Genomic DNA, 18,929 nt, shown 5'->3' on the forward strand with positions numbered 1-18,929 from the left:
TTACAGGGAGGGGAACCGTCCCAAACAATGAGAGATTGCTGGGAGGTTCCAAATTTAGCTAGCCTATCAAACACAAAATTGGCTGACCTAGGAATGTGATTCCAAGTACAAGAAATAGAATATACAATATCTGCAATAGATGAAGTACTTGGCCAATGCCTCCAGGGGGGGTGGAACTAGAGCATCAGCTGATGACCACTTTAAAGGCCCCCTCAATCAGCAGCTTCCCTTGAAGTCGGTATTTGAAAATCTTCAACCCAAAATGAAGAGCAGTCACCTCCGCAACGTTGGAATCCGCGATGCCAATTGGCCCAACATAATAAATTAGAGAGGAGAGATATTCTGCTGCACATTGAAAAGCAGAGGGGACAGGGGGTCTCCCTGACGGATGTCCCTAGTGCCTTTACAATAACCACACATTGTACCATTTAGAAGCACCGAATAATTGGCCGAGGAGATTCAACTTAGAACCCAGAACCTCCACTTTGTACCAAATCCTATTCTTTCCAAAAGAATATCAAGAAGCTTCCAATTGACTCCTTCAAACGCCTTTTCAAAATCTAGCTTGAAAACAAATCTGGGAAGCTTCAAGGTCTTGAAATGATGCAGAACCTCATGACAAGCCATGGCAGAATCCAGGATGTTCCTCCCCCTGGTGGACAGCAATCGGAAGAACCACTCGGAGACGATTGGCAAGATGACGAACATAATTTTATAGGTGCTGGTGGTGAGGCTAATAGGCCGGAATTCTGAAGGAAGCTCTGCCCCAACTTTTTTGGGAACAAGGGCGATGAATGAAGCCACATAGGTAGAACGGGTGAATCATGTGAGCTATGTCTTCACCGATGAGGGGCCAACAGTGTCGGTAGAATTCACCATTGAAATCGTCTGGACCCAGAGCACGATCCAGAGGGAGCCCATAACTGCTTCCTCGATTTCTTTACTAGAAAAGGGGAGCGTTGGGTGATTCTGCAATCTTGGCGAACACAGAAAGTGGTCACTGAGAAAAGGAACATCGAGTTTCTAGACCAGAGCTCCCGAGTCCTTCTCGGTCTGTCTTCCGTACTGTACAGGAACTGCTGGATGAAGGCATATATGGCTGTTGTTGAGACGCAAACGAATGAGAGCTTCGTTCTGCTCGCTGAACTGATCTGTTCAACAGTTCCCGAGCTTTGAATGACCCTGTTGACTGTAACTCGATTTTTCCCGTAAGAAAATCGAAACAATTGCTGCTTTCATCATCCTCGGGAGACGGCCGTCCATTCTGCATCTCTGGGCTTTGTCGACGTCAACTGCTGCTTGCCAGAGGAAATACAAAGTTACTGCCGTCGGTGGTCGCCGAAAAACTCACCGGCGCCGGAGAGCTTCAGCCAGCTCATTCCAGCCGAAGCTGGAGTTGGTGCTCTCTGGGATGAAGAGGCGAGCAAGGATCGAGCTCCCCCAGCGTCTGGTGATTCCGCAATCTTGGCGACCACAAAAAGTGGTCGCTGAGAAAAGGAAAATTGAGTTTCCAGACCAGAGCTCCCGAGTCCTCCTCGGTCTGTCTTCCGTATTGTGCAGGAACTATTGGATGGAGGCATATATGGCTGTTGTGGAGACACAGACGAATGAGAGCTTCGTCTTGCTCGCCGAACTGATCTGTACGACAGGTCCCAAGCTTTGAATTAGCCTTTCGACTGTAACTCGATTTTTTCCTGTAAGAAAATTGAAACAGTTGCTGCTTTCATCATCCTCGGGAGACAGCCGTCCATTCCGCATCTTTGGGCTCCGTTGACGTCAACTGCTGCTTGCCGAAGGCATTTCCGAGGTCTTCAGGTCATTGGCTGGAGTTCTGGCCGTTGCTGGTTGGGGAGATGATTCTATTTCTTGGAAGCGCTTGGAGCACAGACTTGGAGCGCCAGTGGCTGTCGTTGGAGATGACGATGACAGGGCTGCCGGCGGTGCGATTGCCGACCGGACCTGTCTCGCTCCGTCACTCTCGTGGGCTTGCGCACAGGCATTGGCTCAAACAATTTTTTAAATGATTTTTTTTTTTTGAGAATCAGTATGTGATCCTTAAACACAATTACATGTTGCGAACTTACCAAATTAAGGACAACTCTCAGATCTAGGAGTTTGTACAGGCATTGATAGGGCAAGTGAACGACTCTCTTAGGAGCTCAAATACATTGAACAACTGTCTAAGTGGCGGAGTAAGACATTAGCCGCTTTGTTGTGCACAAAAGAGAGGAAAGATCTAGCTGTTAAGCCTTTTCAATTGAAAAGATCTGATTTTTACTTTGCTTGGAGTTGACATAGTTCTAAGAGGAAGAATGTAGAAAAATTCTTTTCTTGTTGGACCTTTTTGCTTTGATACTGTTAAGGAATAATCCAACATGGATTAGTGAGTACAAATATCTTGAGTTTATTAGTTGGGAAAAAGGTTTCCTAAGTTGGTTAGTCAATTTGGGATGGGCCTTGGACCCAACTTCACATGGTATTAGAGCAAGGTTCTCATATATGTGCATCCACCCAAATTATCCACGTGCCACCACGTCAGGGCATCCACCAAAATTATCCATGTGCCTACACGTGAGGGGGAGTGTTAAGGAATAGTCCCACATGGATTAGTGAGTACAAAGATCTTGAGTTTATTAGTTGGAAAAGAGGTTTCCTAAGTTGGCTAGTCAATTTGGGATGGGCCTTGGACCCAACTTCACAAATACCATGTAGAAATCCAAAATGAATTGTTTTAGAAAGAGAGAAGAAGAAAGAACATAGATAAATAGATAATGGATTTACCAGTCAAGGAGGCAATGTCTTTAGATGAAAAGGTCTACTTCTAACACTGTTTTATTATCACCTAAGTTAAATTAGTACAACACAAAATGATTGAAATGCCCCTTTCTCTTTTTTGAAGTGGTGATGATTTTATTTCAAAAAAGAGAAAGAAACATCAAGGGATTGAAGGGAGGGACCCAATTTAGCATAAGAATAGGCAGTCGAATTGGTTGATTTGAGAACATGGGACCAGATACAAGGAATAGAGGGTATGAGATCTGTAATGTCAAAATAAATTTGCCGGTGACGCCATGGTGGGAAGGTGGAGCACCAACTGATGACGATCCGAGAATCTCCTTCCACAATGAGAGGACCGTAGAAATGATCTTGGAAGATACGAAGTCTGTGGAGAAGTTCAGATAGCTCCGTAGTAGCCGAATCAGGAATGCCAAGAGGGCTCGAGTAGGAAATAATAGTAGTTCCACTAGCAATCTGATAGACCCCAAATTAGTATTACCTACTTTGGAAGGAGTAAACAAAAGAATAATTAGAGGGTGATTAATGGGTTAGGGGCATTTTTGGAATTTAATAATGTTAAGTGTTTTCGGGAGTAATTTAGGGGGGGGGGGGGGGGGGGGGAAGAAAGGGAGAGGAGTCGTCGTTCTGTCTTCAGAGCGTGGCTCAGGTGAGTACTAGTCTCTTGAATACTAGGGTTATCGGCTACGATTTTCCGGCGAGGTCTCCATTTATTTCGACAGTGGAGCTTCCGTTTTCTGGCGTTGGTTGTATGCGCAAAGGATTGGGATTCATCGAAGGTATTTCTGTTCGGGTTCGACGATAACCAGGTTCGTCTTCCTTCTTTCGTTTGTTTTGGCTTGAAAGTCATTATTCCTGTGTTGGGGTATATCAACTGGTATCAGAGCGAAGTTGGGTTCGCATCTGGAGTTTGGCAGTGAAAAGGAGTTTCCGTTTTTCGATTTCGGTTGCATTCAAGGCAATGTCTGACTAAATCGGAAGTATATAAGAGGTTTTCCAGTGCGTCGTCGGCTAGAAGGGGGTTTCTATACGTTTTCGGCAGTAGGGATTGAAGCGCATTCTGCCGAGGGTCGAGAGTGAGTCGACGGTGATTTTTCGACTTCGGCGATTGGTGGAGAAGAAGAAGAAGAATAAAAAAAAAAAAATTTCATGGCGACTACTAGAATGGAGTCCAGGGTGGAATCTGTGGAAGGAATCGTGAGTTCCGTAAGGGAGGAGGTGAGCTCGATGAAGGAAGAGGTTCGGAAGATTCCGGCCATGGAACAAGGGTTGACGGTGCTGATTGGGCGGGTTGAACAACTCCTGCGTACCCAGGAGGAACTCAACTGAAATCTGAATGCACAGAGTAGGACGGTGACGGTGAGACAGGGGCTGGACTTGGCAGTGGGCGATAACTCGATCCAGAAAGGTATCGGACATGGAAGAGGCGATGGTGAGGTTGATCGGCATAGGCCGAGTTGATATGATGTGCGACCCATAAACTTAGAGTTGCCCATTTTCGAGGGGGAAGACCCTGATGACTGGATTTACTGAGCTAAACACTACTTCTCGGTTAACCGGGTATCTCATGGTGAAAAACTGGAAGCCACAGTAGTATGTCTTGAAGGGGAGGCATTAAAATGGTTCAAGTATGAAAATAATAGGAGGGAGATCATGCATTGGGAAGAATTTCAGGCCTTATTGCTTAAACGGTTCCGAAGTTCCGAAGACGGCTCTCCTTATGAGAAATTTCTGGCATTGAAGCAGAAGACCACTGTGAGAGATTGCAGAAGGTGGTTTGAGGTTTTGGCTTCCACATTGGAAGATATTCAAGAAAAGGTGTTGGAGTCCAACTTCGTTAATGGGCTTCAACCCAAAATCGGGCCAAGGTGAGGGTGTTGGAGCCAAATGGGTTGGGAAGGACCATGGAGTTGGCCCAGAAGTTGGAAGAAAAAAACAAAGTTATCAAGCAGACTCGGTTTGGGATGGGAACTCCAAAACCAGTGGGAAACATAGTTGTGGGTAATGGGAGGGCCAAGTCCATGGCAGATAAGACGAAATATGGGATGGAGAAGAGGACACCATTCAGGAAACTCACGGAAGCCGAAATCCAGTATCGGAGAGAGCGGGGTTTGTGCTACCGTTGTGGTGAAAAATTTTCAGCTGGGCATAGATGTAAAAACAAGGACCTACAGGTGATGATCTTACAAGAGCTGGAAGAAGAAGTTATGGTGGATAGCGAACAGCAGGAGGAAGAGGTTAGTGCGGATGCTCAAATAGTGGAGGTATTGTTGAATTCGGTAGTGAGATTAACACTTCCGAAGACTATCAAGATTGCGGGAAGCATCGGAGAACAACCAGTTGTAGTACTTATTGATGGAGGAGCAACCCATAATTTCATTTCCACCACAGTGGTCCAGAAACTGCACTTGCCTTTATCTCCAACAACAAAGTATGGCGTTCAATTGGGAAACAGGTGAGGTACTGCCCAGGGAAGGAATTTGTAGGGGGGTTCGATTAACTCTTCAAGGAATAGAGATTGTGGAGGATTTTTTGTCTTTGGAATTGGGAAGTACTGATATGATTTTAGGAGTGCAATGGTTGGAAAACTTGGGAGGCACTTATACGAACTGGAAGACACATGTTATAAAGTTTAGAGTGGGTAATGAGACGGTGGTGGTTACCGGGAGATCCCTCCTTGTACAAAACTCTGGTCTCACTTAAGGCGATGTGCGAACTATCAAACATGAGGGACATGGGGTTCTTGTGGAGTTGGGCAGTACCACAGTGGCAGAGTCACAACCGAGGGCGGACAAGACCAAGATGGTAGAGAAAGTTTTGACGAAGTTTGGGGATGTTTTTGCCATGCCCCAAGAGTTACCCCCAAGCAGAGAAAAGGAGCATGCCATAGCTCTAAAGGAGGGAGCTTCGCTGGTGAGTGTTCGTCCATATCGGTACCCCCAAATACAAAAAAGATGAAATAGAAAGATTGGTGGGAGAAATGTTGGAGGCGGGAATCATACAGCCGAGCACTAGTCCTTTTTCAAGCCCCGTGCTATTAGTCAAGAAGAAGGATGACAGTTGGAGATTCTGTGTGGACTATAGAGGCCTTAACAAGGGGACTATTCCAGATAAGTTTCCCATTCTAGTGATCGATGAGTTGTTAGATGAGCTTCGTGGCGCACAAGTCTTTTTGAAATTGGACTTGAAGTTGGGATACCATCAGATCCGAATGAAAGCAGCTGATGTGCACAAGACAGCCTTCCGGACTCATGAAGGACACTATGAATTTTTGGTCATGCCTTTTGGGCTTACCAATGCACTGGCTACATTTCAATCCCTTATGAATGAGGTATTCAAACCTTTTCTCCGGCGATTTGTATTGGTATTCTTCGATGATATTTTGATATATAGTCCAAGTTGGAATGCTCACTGTGATCATTTAGTTGTCGTATTGAAAAAATTAAGAGAACACAGGTTGTATGCTAATTCTACGAAGTGTTCTTTTGGAAGAGATCAGATAGATTACTTGGGACATATTATTTCTAGAGAAGGAGTGTCAGTTGATCCAAGTAAAATACAGGCTATGCTTGATTGGCCCACACCAACCACACTTAACGATCTACGGGGTTTCCTTGGTCTAACGGGATACTATTGAAAATTTGTTTCGGGGTATGGAGATATTGCACGATTCTTGACTGATCAATTAAAAAAAGATAGGTTTGGGTGGATAGATGAAACCACTAGGGCATTTGAGCGTTTGAAGGAAGCCATGACTATGGTACCAGTTTTGGCTCTACCCGATTTTTCGAAATTGTTTGTTGTGGAGACCGACGCGTTTGGATATGGGCTAGGGCTGTTCTACTGCAAGAGCAACGGCCGATTGCATTTTTCAGCCAAGTTTTGAGCGAATGGGCCAAATTGAAGTCTATTTATGAAAAAGAGCTCATGGCCATTATGTTGGCTATTCAGAAATGGCGTCTGTACCTGTTGGGTAGGCGGTTTTTGGTGCGAACTGACCAGCAAAGCTTAAAATTCTTGCTGGAACAACGTCTTGTAAGTGTGGAACACCAACACTGGTTGGTAAAGTTGATGGGTTATGACTTTGACATTCAATATAGACCGGGGGTCAGTAATAGAGTGGCGGATGCACTCTCTAGCAAACCGGACATACTGAATATAACTGCCATTTCTGGGGTGCAATGGCTGGATATGAATGTTTTACTACAGGAAGTGGCTGAGGACTCATTCTTACAACAAGTTATCACACGTTTGGCAACTGGTGACAAGGTAGTCGGGTTTCAAGTTGCCCAAGGGCAGCTCTTCTACAAGGGCCGGTTGGTTTTATCTGCGACTTCTTCATTAATTCCCACATTATTGCGTGAATACCACTGCACACCTATTGGGGGCCATTCAGGGGAGGTTAAAACATATAGAAGAATGGATGCGGACTTATATTGGCCGGGTATGAAGAAAAAAGTAACCGAATTCGTTCAAAATTGTGAAATTTACCAAAAGAACAAGCACTTGGCAAGGTCACCGGCCGGTCTTCTTCAGCCTATTGATTTATCGGAGATGGTTTGGGAGAATTTGACTGTGGACTTTATTGAAGGGTTGCCCAAGTCAGAGGGCGTGGATACTATTATGGTGGTGGTGGATCGGTTGAGTAAGTATGCTCACTTTTTGGTGTTGTGGCACCCATTTACAGCCAAAATCGTGGCTGATTTATTTGTGAGACAGGTGGTTCGATTGCATGGGGTGCCAAAGTCTATTATTTTGGATCGGGATAAGGTGTTTATGAGTCATTTCTGGCAGGAACTCTTTCATCTTCAAGGGGCTGATTTGCGGCACAGCACCACCTACCACCCTCAAACAGATGGTCAATCTGAAATGGTTAACAGGTGTTTGGAGACCTATCTTCGATGCTTTGCTTCTGATAGACCCAAAACTTGGGCAAAATGGTTGTCATGGGCAAAATATTGGTATAACACCAGTTTCCACTCTTCTACCGGTACCACTCCTTTCCGAGTCTTATATTGACGGAACCCTCCGTCCTTATTGCAATATAAGTCCGAAACAACTAAGGTTTCGGAAGTCGAGCAGATTTTAGAGGAACGGGATGCGTATCTTGATGATTTGAAGATGCAGTTACTGCGGGCTCAACAGAGAATGAAGGCCACGACTGATCTTTCACGGGGGGTGAAGAGTTTCAGGTGGGGGATCGCGTGTTAGTTAAACTCCGGCCATATCGGCAACGTTCCTTGGCCACCCAGCGCAGTGAGAAGTTGGCGGCACGTTTTTATGGACCTTTTGAGATAGTGTCATGAGTTGGCAGAGTTGCTTATAAACTACAACTTCCACCAGAGTCCGCCGTGCATCCGGTGTTTCATGTCTCCCAATTGCGTTGAACAAAAGGAATATCACATTCATCTTCAATTCTTCCTCCCCAATTGAATGCTGAATTGGAAATGATGGTTGAACCTGCTGAAATTTTGAATATACGCAGAGTGGACAAAAATGGGCAGCAACGAATGGAGATTTTGGTGCAATGGAAAGACCTTCCCGAGTTTGAAGCCACTTGGGAGGATTTTGAGGCAATGCGGCTCCAATTTCCTGCTTTTCACCTTGAGGACAAGGTGAAAGATTGGGCGGGGGTTAATGGTAGACCCCAAATTAGTATTACCAACTCTAGAAGGAGTAAACAAAAGAATAATTAGAGGGTGATTAATGGGTCATGGGCATTTTTGGAATTTAATAATGTTAAGTGTTTTCGGGAGGAGTTTAGGGGGGGGGGGGGGGGGGGGGGAAGGAAGGGAGAGGAGGGGTTGTCATTTTGTCTTCTGAGCGTAGCTCAGGGAGAGTACTGGTCTCTCGAATACTAGGGTTATCGGCTACGATTTTTCGGCGAGTTCTCCATTTATTTCGACAGTGGAGTTTCAGTTTTCTGGCGTTGGTTGTATGCGCAAAGGATTGGGATTCATCGGAGGTATTTCTGTCCGGGTTCGACGATAACCAGGTTCGTCTTCCTTCTTTCGTTTGTTTTGGCTTGAAAATCATTATTCCTGTGTTGGGGTATATCACAATCGTAGATCACTTCGCCAAAGCATGCGAAACCAGGGCATCTTAGAGCACACCCGTAAAAGTTGAGTTTGAAGTGGTTAGCCAGGGGGAGTAGACATCTGAGCGATCACCTTCCAGTTGGTGTGGAGGGGGCATAAGAGGCATTGAAATTCCTTCTTGGAGTGCATCCGGGCAGAAATGAGACTTGTGGTAGTACAAGAGACCTCCGTAGCCATGTGATAGGTGTGTTCAAATCTTCTAGAATTGCTCTCCTTCCAGAGATACCAAGGGATGTGGGCCACGTAGACATATAATAGAAGCTTGCCTAGTCTTCGAAGGTGTGTCCCAGAGGGGAAGAGACATAGAGTGCACAAGTCTTGAGGAATACAAAACTGGAGGCCCAAGTTGTAGAGTAGCGACGACCATACTTGCCAGGCGAAGGAGCAATGCAAGAGCAAGTGACATGCCCTTTTCTCTTACTAAACAAAAAACTAATAAAGTAATCATTTTAAGTACCATAAGCAGAGTACAATCTAATCTAGTGAACATACACCTACAAGGGAGAGGGGAAACGATCTTTTATTTGAAACGGTGATGATTTTATTACAAAGAAAAGCAAAAGAATACATCAAAGAAGGCCTCCCCTAACAACAAGAGATTGCAGGGAGGGACCCAATTTAACACGAATTAGCAGCCAAATTAGTTGATCTAAGAGCATGGGACCAAGTACAAGAGGTAGTAGAAACAATGTCCATAATATCAAGAAAAAGCTGCCAGTGATTACACTGGGGGAAAGAGGCGGTGGAGCACCAGCCAATGACGACTTTGGAGTCACCCTCCACGTTAAGTGGACCTCTGAAGTGGTCCTGGAAGATGCGAAACCCGTGGAGGAGGCCAAAGAGCTCAGCAGTGGTCGAGTCCCCAACGCCGAGAGGACCAGAGTATGACATAATAGTTGTTCCTCCAGGATAAAAAACCACCCCCCAAAGCTAGCCAACCTTGGATTCCCAAAAGCGCTGCTGTCAAAGTTTAGTTTATAATAACAGGTGGGGGGAGGCTCCCAAATATTGACTCGGCGGGGCGCAGAGGTAGTGGACATTTGAGCAATAATCTTCCAGTTGGTGCGGGAAGGGGCTCAAAGACAGAGATAAGGCTTGTAGCAGTGCAAATCACCTCAAAGGCAGAGAGCGAGACTCAATTAAACCATCTGGAATTCTTCTCTGTCCAAAGGCACCAAGGGATGTAAGCGACGCAAGCAGCTAACAGAAGCTTATCGAGGCTGGGGAGACGAGTGCTAGATAAGAAACAACACATGGTGCTCAGGTTGGGGGGCAAAAGCTGAGGCCCATGCTGTCAATCATAGAAGTCCAGACCTGCTAGGCGAAAACACAGTGAAGGAGAAGGTGGCTGATGGTCGAAGGGAAACGATAATGACATATTGAAATTACCAAACTACCCTTGTATTGTCTAACATACAATCGTTGTCACTTTGGAGGAATATGGTTTAAATCATTTAGATAATGACATTATCGGTGCAGATTTCTTTTCCCAAAACATTCTAAAATACTGAATACTAAATATTGGTGCCTTTCTAACCTTCTTTTAGATGTTGACGGTGCTGCTTGTCCTTTAATTCTGAAGGTCCATCGAGTGTCACAGGGCATTTTGTATTGGGGCGGTTATTTTTTTTTTCACTGGTGGGTATGATACCTATAAGATACAAGTAGTATTCAGGAATTCAGTAGTCAATATGTGCTTATAACTCCATTTGTACATTTTCTTGTAGGACATGGATTGAGAGTTGTGAGATGAATATTTTCACTGAGAAGATTAGATAACTGATAAATTCACCTTCTTAAAAAAAATTAGTTAACTTATCCTAGTATTAATTAGAGCACCTTCTTCACATTCGAAAGATGCAGTTCAGTAGCATGTTTTTTTTATCACTTTATTACTATATTAATAAATTTTGTTATTCAGAAATCATATACTTACTTTCTGTTGTTTATGGTAATCCTTTTCTTCTTAAACAAGTTGCTTTATTCGTTTGCTCAATTTGAACTGAGATTTTATCAAATGATTAAATTTCAGAAGCAGGATATAACGTTACACAAATATTTTGTGGTTATCTACATCCAGGTTGACCTTTCATACAAAAATTGGAGTGATGGACGGAAAGAGGTTACTCTTGATTTTTTTTTTTTTTTTTTGTAGGATTGTCGAGCTTTGTCGATAAAGGAAGCAAAATCTAAAAATGGTGCCACATACTTAGAAATGAAACTGCCATCTGCGTCCTATTTGAAGAGTAACCGCTGGCAGTTTTTAGTTAGATATGGGTATGACTATGGTGGTGAAGCTCTTCATCGTTCTTTGCTTCCATCTGAGGTATGTTTTCCTACACCAGTTTTACTGGCATCTAAATAAGATTCTTTTATATAAATCCTTGAAATGTAACTATTTGCTACTACAATCTGTTTGGATGGAGTTGAGTGTAGAATCCTTTCTAATTTGTTTGGTTCCCTCTAAACACTGAGCTCAGTCATTATGAGGAAATAAATGACAGCTGATAGATATCACTGGAGATCTTGAATATTGGCAAGAGAGTGACCTTGATATTGCTAAAAACATATTATTTAGCTCTGGGAAGTTACTTGTGCAAGTGATCTTGTATTTGCAGTTTTTTGAATTGTTTGAGGTGTCTCCTTATCACTTTTGATTTTTCTTTTCAATTTTCTTGTCTTTTCTCTGGGCTGGAGATTGTGGATACTTTAGAACTTTTTTTCTTTAAGTTGATTTCATCTAAATCCAAGTCTCTGTAAAATCTCAAAACTAACTCATTAGCTCTCTCTGGTGATCATCTAAACAAGTGCACATGCTTGACTCCACGAGGCTGCTTTTTTTCTGGTGGATACTTTAGATATTTCTTTTCTCATGTCTTCTATACTTTTTTTAGTTTTATTTGTGATTTAATTTTACTTTTTGAAATGTCAGATTGCAATTGGGAATGCTTGTGATTATCCTGTGAAAAAGTAGTCTTTTGTTTCTATGAGATTATACTGACCGATATTTATTCATTTACGTTGGAACCCAGAGTACTGTTCATCCTGGCTTCAACTCATTGTAATTCCAGTGAGTCCTCTTCTTCCGATGATCACCCCAATCTCGAATTGTCTAGACTTTGAGGGTCTAGAGTCTCCCACCTTCTTCCTCTCCTCCTTTTCCCAAACCCATACGACCCTTTATTCTCAGTTTATAACTGACTGTCCTCTAGTGGGCAGCACTGCTGGTGCCAGGTTGAGCTCCTTCAATGGGCTTCTGGGTATACCACCATCTTCCTTCGACTTTGTTTCCTCTTTTACTCTACCTGTTGTAGATATGGGTTACCAGGGGTTCCCCCACCCCCACCCACCCACCCACCTCTTGCAGTTCCTCTTTGTCCTCAAGGTGAAAGGAAGGAAACTGGGATAGGATAGTGTCATAAGATTCCCATGTGGCTTCAAAATCGCGCCGGTCTTGCCACTTCTCCAATACTTCATAGTTCCCATCCTGAAGTTGCCTGGTAGGCAGGAAGGGCTCGATGGTTAAAGGTGGTCGGTGATGAGGGTGTGGAACAGGTGATGGGATTTATTGTTGGGTTGTTGATGGTTGCCAGGTGTTGGAAGGGTGGTAGTTGCTGGAAGGGTGGTAGTTGCTGAAAGGGTGGCTCGGTTGAGTTTGAGCCCACGTAAGTAGTGGTTTCAGAGTTTGAGGTTTTCCTATAAGAGACGTCTGGTCAGAGTGATCCAAATGACAAGTTTGGAAGCTGTAGTTGTCAGATAAAACCTGACAGATGGTCCAAGCAAAGCTTTTGTCAATAGGTTCCAAGGGGGGACATGTTCAGATGTCTGCGGCAGCGCAAGGAAGGTAGAATCAGCAGTGGGGCAGGTGGTTTCTGAAACTAGGCATTTGCAGAGGGGCTGGGTGAGGGAAGTTCGAATTTTGAATGAGGGCGGGAAATGGGTGGCTGAGTGAACTCGACGTGGTGAGTGGGGGGTGCTTACCGACTGTCATGGGAGGATGAAGAACCTGGCATGGCTTAGCTCCTTTAGTGACTCCGTACTGTTTTCAACTTGCAAAAGAGTGCCAAAGATGCTGGTGATGCTTTCTATGGTGTGCTTACACCAGAGTTCAGTTGGAATTCCCCTTGCCGTGATCCATTGACCAAACGAGAAGCTTGTAAGAGTAGGGCACCAGTCCCTAAAGGAGAAGTTAAGTCGGCGATTGCGTCTTGTGTCGAGGTTCTGTCTTGAATAGTTTTGAAGTGGATTAACCAAAGGTGCTTGGTGATATGAGAGATGAGAGGGATGTGGTTGAAAACAGTTTGTTATGAGCTAGTTGGATGTGGTGTGTTCGGAGGAGCAAAGTGGGTGGATAATAGCCAAAGCAGTGGTAGATAGCCGTTTCTTCCCGTCGAAGAGGGCTTGTGACGGGAGGGTGATGGATATGAAGTATTGATTATGGTGAACCAGAGGAGGAGGAAGAGGAGGCTGACGGATGGTTGGAGGAGGATGCGGTAATGATAAGTGGGGGAATTATTGGGGGGATTGGGCCGTGGGGTATTTGAGGGTGGATGATGAGGCTGGTTTTCAGGCGGAGTTGAGGTTGTTGCAGGTAGGAGTTGGAGGATACAATTGTGTAAGACGTTCCAACCGAAATCGGAACTTGTTAGGTGTGGTATGAAGAGGATTCCCATGATCGAACTGCGTCGGCATTGGGTGATTCTGCACTCCAAATTTCCATGGTGATGTTGGCTGGTAAGGTAGAAGATGAAGTCATCGGTCCAGAGCTCCCTTGCATTGCTGCGTCCAGTATTTCCAGAGATCACCTTATCGAATAATTTGATAAAAGAGTCTTTGGCAGAGGTCGGGATGGTAATGAAAGATCTTTTGCTCCCAGTCATGGATAGGATGTGGATAACTTTGCCCGATTGTTCTTGCGTTTACCGGACGGTGGTGAGGGTCTTCCCGTATTGAAACGTGAAAGCAATGGTTCTTTTTGCCGATGCCAGGTGGATTCTTCTTAGTGAAGTTCTACTAGTCACAGTTTGCCATCCAGATTCATCGTAGTTTTGAGGTTTTGGGTTCTTTAGAATGCCGTGCAGCCTCTGCCACTGTAGGTGTCCTTTTGTTACCAAAATCATCATCGTATATGTGGGAAATACAGTTCATGTACAGCTGTGAATACAACATATACAACATGAAAGAAAATACAGTCCTTGCATAGCTGTGAATACAGTATGTGCAGCATGTGAGAAAATACAGTTTGTGTACAGCTGTGAATATTTGACTTTCTCTAGCGATTATAATTCCTGATTTGTAGGGATTAGATTAGATTTTGATTTGTATTTCCAGGATTAGGTAGTTACCTAATATAGTGACACTCTTTTGTACATATAAATCATTGTAATTCATTTCTCATTCAGTTCAATACAATTAACAAGTTCAACATATTTTGTCATGGTATCAAAGCTTTAAGTTCGTTTTTTGGTGAAGTCACCATCAAATCATGAATTCGGTATTTTTTTTTATCTAAACCATGTCTTCATTCACCGAAACCAGCGACACTTTAGAAGTTTCTTTGACCGACAACAATAAGTCTGTCATAACAGGAGAATTACAAAATATTCAGGCAACATATAGGTTGAACGAGAAAAATCATCTGAAATGGTCTCAATTGGTCTGCACGTTCTTGAGGTGAGGAGGAAAACTGTGTCACCTGCTTGTAACCGGTCCGAAACAAGGTGATCCTAAATTCGATGTTTGGGACAAACAAGATTATTTGGTGATGTCTTGGTTGTGGAAATCTATGTTACTAGAAATCAGTGATACATGTGTGTTTTTTAGCACGACCAAAGAGATATGGGAAGCAGTCAACCAGACCTATTCTAAAATTCGTGATGCTACACAGATCTATGACATCAAGACAAAAATTTCAGTCGCTAAACATATAAATTGATCAGTCACAGAAAATTCAAATTTTTTGGTGCACCTATGACAAGAGATGGTTCATTATCAATGCATCCAGATGAAATGCAGTGAAGATGCAACTATCCTTAGAAGGTATGTTGGAAAAGATATAATTTATGAGTTTCTTACTGGATTAAACATTGAGTTTGATGCCGTAAGAGTGCAAATGCTTGGAAAAGAGGATTTGCCATCTTTGTATGAGGCAATAGCAATTGTTCTTGCTGAGGAAGGTAGAAGGGGTGTTATGATTGAAACTCCCATAGTAGAGAGTTCAGTGTTGATGTCCAAAAATTCTACTATGAAGAGTTATGGCTTTGAGCAGCATCTTGATAAAGGCAGTGGGCAAACAGATTTGTCAAGACTATCCAAAAAGGATCTTTGTGGTGTACATATTGCAAAAAATCACGCCATACCAAGGAGAAGTGCTGGAAACTCCATGGCAAAGCCAAAAACAACGGACAAAAAATAGTCCGTGAATAGTGGACAAACAAGAGGATAAGAACAAGTGCATATGGCAAACACACAGCCATGGAATGAAAAAAGCTTCCCAATTGCTGAATTCAAGAGAGAGGAGATTGATAAATTTACGACTCTGTTGGGGACATTAGAGAAGCAGCCTACAATAGGTACTTGTTCTTTGGTGTTCATAGGTATTTCTCCTCCCTCTTCTCATGTTTCATTTACTCATGATTTTAATACCTCGGATAAGGTCTCCTCCAACTTCTGGGTCATTGACTCAGGAGCTACAGGTCACATGACCCATGGCTGATGGATCAATGACAACTGTGGCTGGCCAGGGGAATGTCTTTTTGAGTGCTTGCCTTAGACTTAAGAATGTCCTTCATGTCCCAAAATTATGCACCAATCTTGTGTCAATCCAAAAACTCACTGCTGATTCTAATTGCAGTGTGTCCTTTTATCCCTCTCATTGTGTGTTTTAGGAACAGGGCACAAAGAGGATGAATGGATGTGCTAGGGTGAGAGACAATCTTTTAATCTTGAAGAATCGAATGGACAACATAGAGTTAAGAGTTTATCACGTTATCATTCCTTTCCGAGTCATTCAAATCCAATAAAGACAAGATCTGGCTTTAACACCTTTGTCTTGGTTACCCATCTTTTAAGGTTCTCAATTAATGTTTCCTTCATTGTTCAAAGGTTCAGCCGTCGATAGCTTTCATTGTGATATGTGTGAACTTGCAAAACTCAAACATGCTTCTTTTCCTATCAGCAATAAAAGAAAATCAGTTCCTTTTTCCTTGATTCATAGTGATAGTTGGGGACCGTCCTCTATTGTAAATGTTTGTGGGGCACGATGGTTTGTCTCATTTATTGACGATTGCACTAGTGTGTCTTGGATTTTTTTGTTAAAAAATAAATCTGATGTTAGTGTTGTCTTTTCAACTTTTTATAATATGATCAAAACTCAGTTTGGTGTTGGGATAAAGAGTTTTCGATCTGACAATGCTGAAGACTTTTTTAACCAATTTTTCTCTCTTTATTTCCAAGAAAAGGGTATCATACATGAGTCTTCTTGTGTTAACACACCCCAACAAAATGCAGTAGCCAAACGCAAGAATAGTCACCTTCTAGCCGTTACAAGGGCTTTTTTGTTTAAAAAAAATATCCCAAAACAATATTGAGGGGAAGCAGTTTTAACTGCTGCTTATCTCATCAATAGGCTCCCTACAAGAGTTCTGGATTTCAAAAGTCCAATGAGTGTTCTCCAACATTTCTTTACAGATTTTAATGCATCCACTGATCTTGTCCCAAAAATATATGGCTGCATTGCATCGGTTCATGTGCATTCTCAAAAACAAGGGAAAACATGACCCTTGAGCTCTTAAATGTGTCTTTGTTGTCTATTCCTCCACAACAAAAGGCTACAAATGTTATCATTGTCCAACAAGGAAATTCTATGTGTCTGCTGATATTACTTTTGTTGAACAAGATCATTACTTTACTAGTCATTATCTTTAGGAGGAGAAATCTTTCATAGAAGATAAAGTCGGAGATTTCTTTCTCCTTGAGTTTCCTGTCGTTGTTTTTGAGCCAAACATTCTACGAAACACCACATCCGAGTCAAACTTGCAGTTAGAAGTCGAGCCTCATACATCCAAGTCACAAGAAATGTTACATGGGCCACAAGCTCAAGACTCTAATGGTCCATTGCAGGTTTACTCAAGGAAAGGAGTACCAATCTCTCAACTTGTGCCGACACAATCATCTGATTTTGCTTTTGGTCATGTCGAATTAAGTACTCCAACCGATGATAACATCCCTGAAACACTTGAACAACAGGATTGTGATGGTCTTATTGTTCTTAGAAAAGGAGTTAGAGCTTGTACCAAATACTCTTTGTATTTGTTCATATCCTATAAGAATCTCTCCTAAACACAAGGCCTTTCTTACTGATCTAAATGAAGTTGCTATTCCTAAAACATTATCCAAGGCATTAGGAAATGAGAATTGGAAAAATGCCATGAAGATTGAGATGGAAACACTTGAGAAAAACAAGACTTGGGACAGGGTGAGGCTGCCAAAACGGAAGAACCAGTTGGGTGCATATGGGTGTTCACAACTAAGTAGAATTCAAATGAATTTTTGGCAATTTATAAGGCATGGTTAGTTGCCAAAGGTATACTCAAACTTACGACATAGATTATCTGGAGACTTTTGCTTTGGTGGCTAAGATGAATATAGTGAGAATCTTACTATCAGTGGCTGTAAATTTTGGGTGGAGATTACAACAATTTGATGTCAAGAACACGTTTTTATATGGTGATCTTGAAGAGAAGATCTATATGGAGATTCCATTTGGGTTTGCATCGAATGAAGAATGGAGTGGTATGTAAGCTAGAAAAGGTTTTGTACGGACTAAAGTAGTCCCCACGAGCTTGGTTTGGAAGATTTACCAAAGTCATGGTGAATATGGGCTATAAACAAAGCCAAGGCGATCATACCTTGTTTGTGAGGCACTTGGCAACATGGGGAGTGACGATACTGCTGGTCTATGTAGATGATATTATAGTCACATGAGATGACTTGGACAAAATGGAGAACCTTAATAAACAATTGGTGATAGAGTTCGAGATTAAAGGGCTAGGCAAATTGAAGTACTTTCTTGGTATTGAAGTAGCCCACTCTTAGCAAGAGATTTTTATATCCCAGCAAAAATAGGTGTTAGACTTATTGGCAGATACAGGCAAAGCTGGGATGTAAGCATGTAGAGACACGCGTAGAGTCAAACCACGGGCTTTGTGATGCTCCAAAGGACATGATGGTGGATAAAGGTTATTTTCAAAGACTTGTGGGGAAGATAATTTATTTGTCACATACTAGGCATGATATAGCTTACGTTGTAAGTGTGGTGAGTCAATTTATGCACAATCCTAGAGAGTCACATCTCAAAGTTGTACATAGACATCAATATTGCACACAACCCGGTACAACATGACCGTACCAAACACATTGAAGTTGATAGACATTTTATCGAGGAGAAGCTGGATAGTGGCCTAATATATGTTCGTTACTTTTGTTCCTATTTGTGATCAACTTGCCGATGTGCTTACCAAAGGATTGTCAAATACTATTTTTCATAGAATAACAAGCAAGCTTGGAATGGATGATATCCATTCATCTACTTGAGGGGGAGTGTGGAAAAATACAGTCTGTGTACAGTTGTGAATACAACATGTACAATATGTGAGAAAATAATGTCCATGTACAGCTGTGAAAACAATATGTGTAGCATGTGGGAAATACAGTTCGTGTACAACTGTGAATATTTGACTTTCTCTAGTGATTGTAATTCCTGATTTGTAGGGATTAGATTATATTTTGATTTGTATTTCCAATATTAGGTAGTTACCTTATAGTGTGACACTTTGCTGTACATATAAACCATTGTAATTCGTTTCTCATTCAGTTCAATACAATTACCAAGTCCGACATATTTTGGCAGTATCCAACCTGAGGAGGTGCCAGGAGGCGGAGACGGAGCGTTCTCGAGCAAGGGATAGGTTCGCCCTGGAGACGGGTGCTTGGGAGACTCTGCGCGTTGCCATTTGGTTAGGAAATTTGGTTTTG

At 42.7% G+C, this 18,929-nt stretch overlaps 1 protein-coding gene across 2 annotated transcripts in view; it reads left to right on the plus strand.

The window, feature by feature from the left end:
- Positions 1–18,929, plus strand: part of LOC137958869 (DNA-directed RNA polymerase V subunit 1) — a 72,160-nt gene that overhangs the window by 20,581 nt on the left and 32,650 nt on the right. For both annotated transcript variants that reach the window (XM_068806055.1, XM_068806056.1), the window contains exon 7: positions 11,050–11,220. In XM_068806055.1, the coding sequence (XP_068662156.1) occupies positions 11,050–11,220 (171 nt within the window). The remainder of the gene's footprint in view (positions 1–11,049; positions 11,221–18,929) is intronic.

Source organism: Aristolochia californica, unplaced genomic scaffold (genome assembly GCF_029961685.1).
Source record: "Aristolochia californica isolate CCGP_79_NKW_82.1479 unplaced genomic scaffold, dmAriCali1.0.hap1 SCAF_3, whole genome shotgun sequence".
NCBI lineage: Eukaryota > Viridiplantae > Streptophyta > Magnoliopsida > Piperales > Aristolochiaceae > Aristolochia > Aristolochia californica.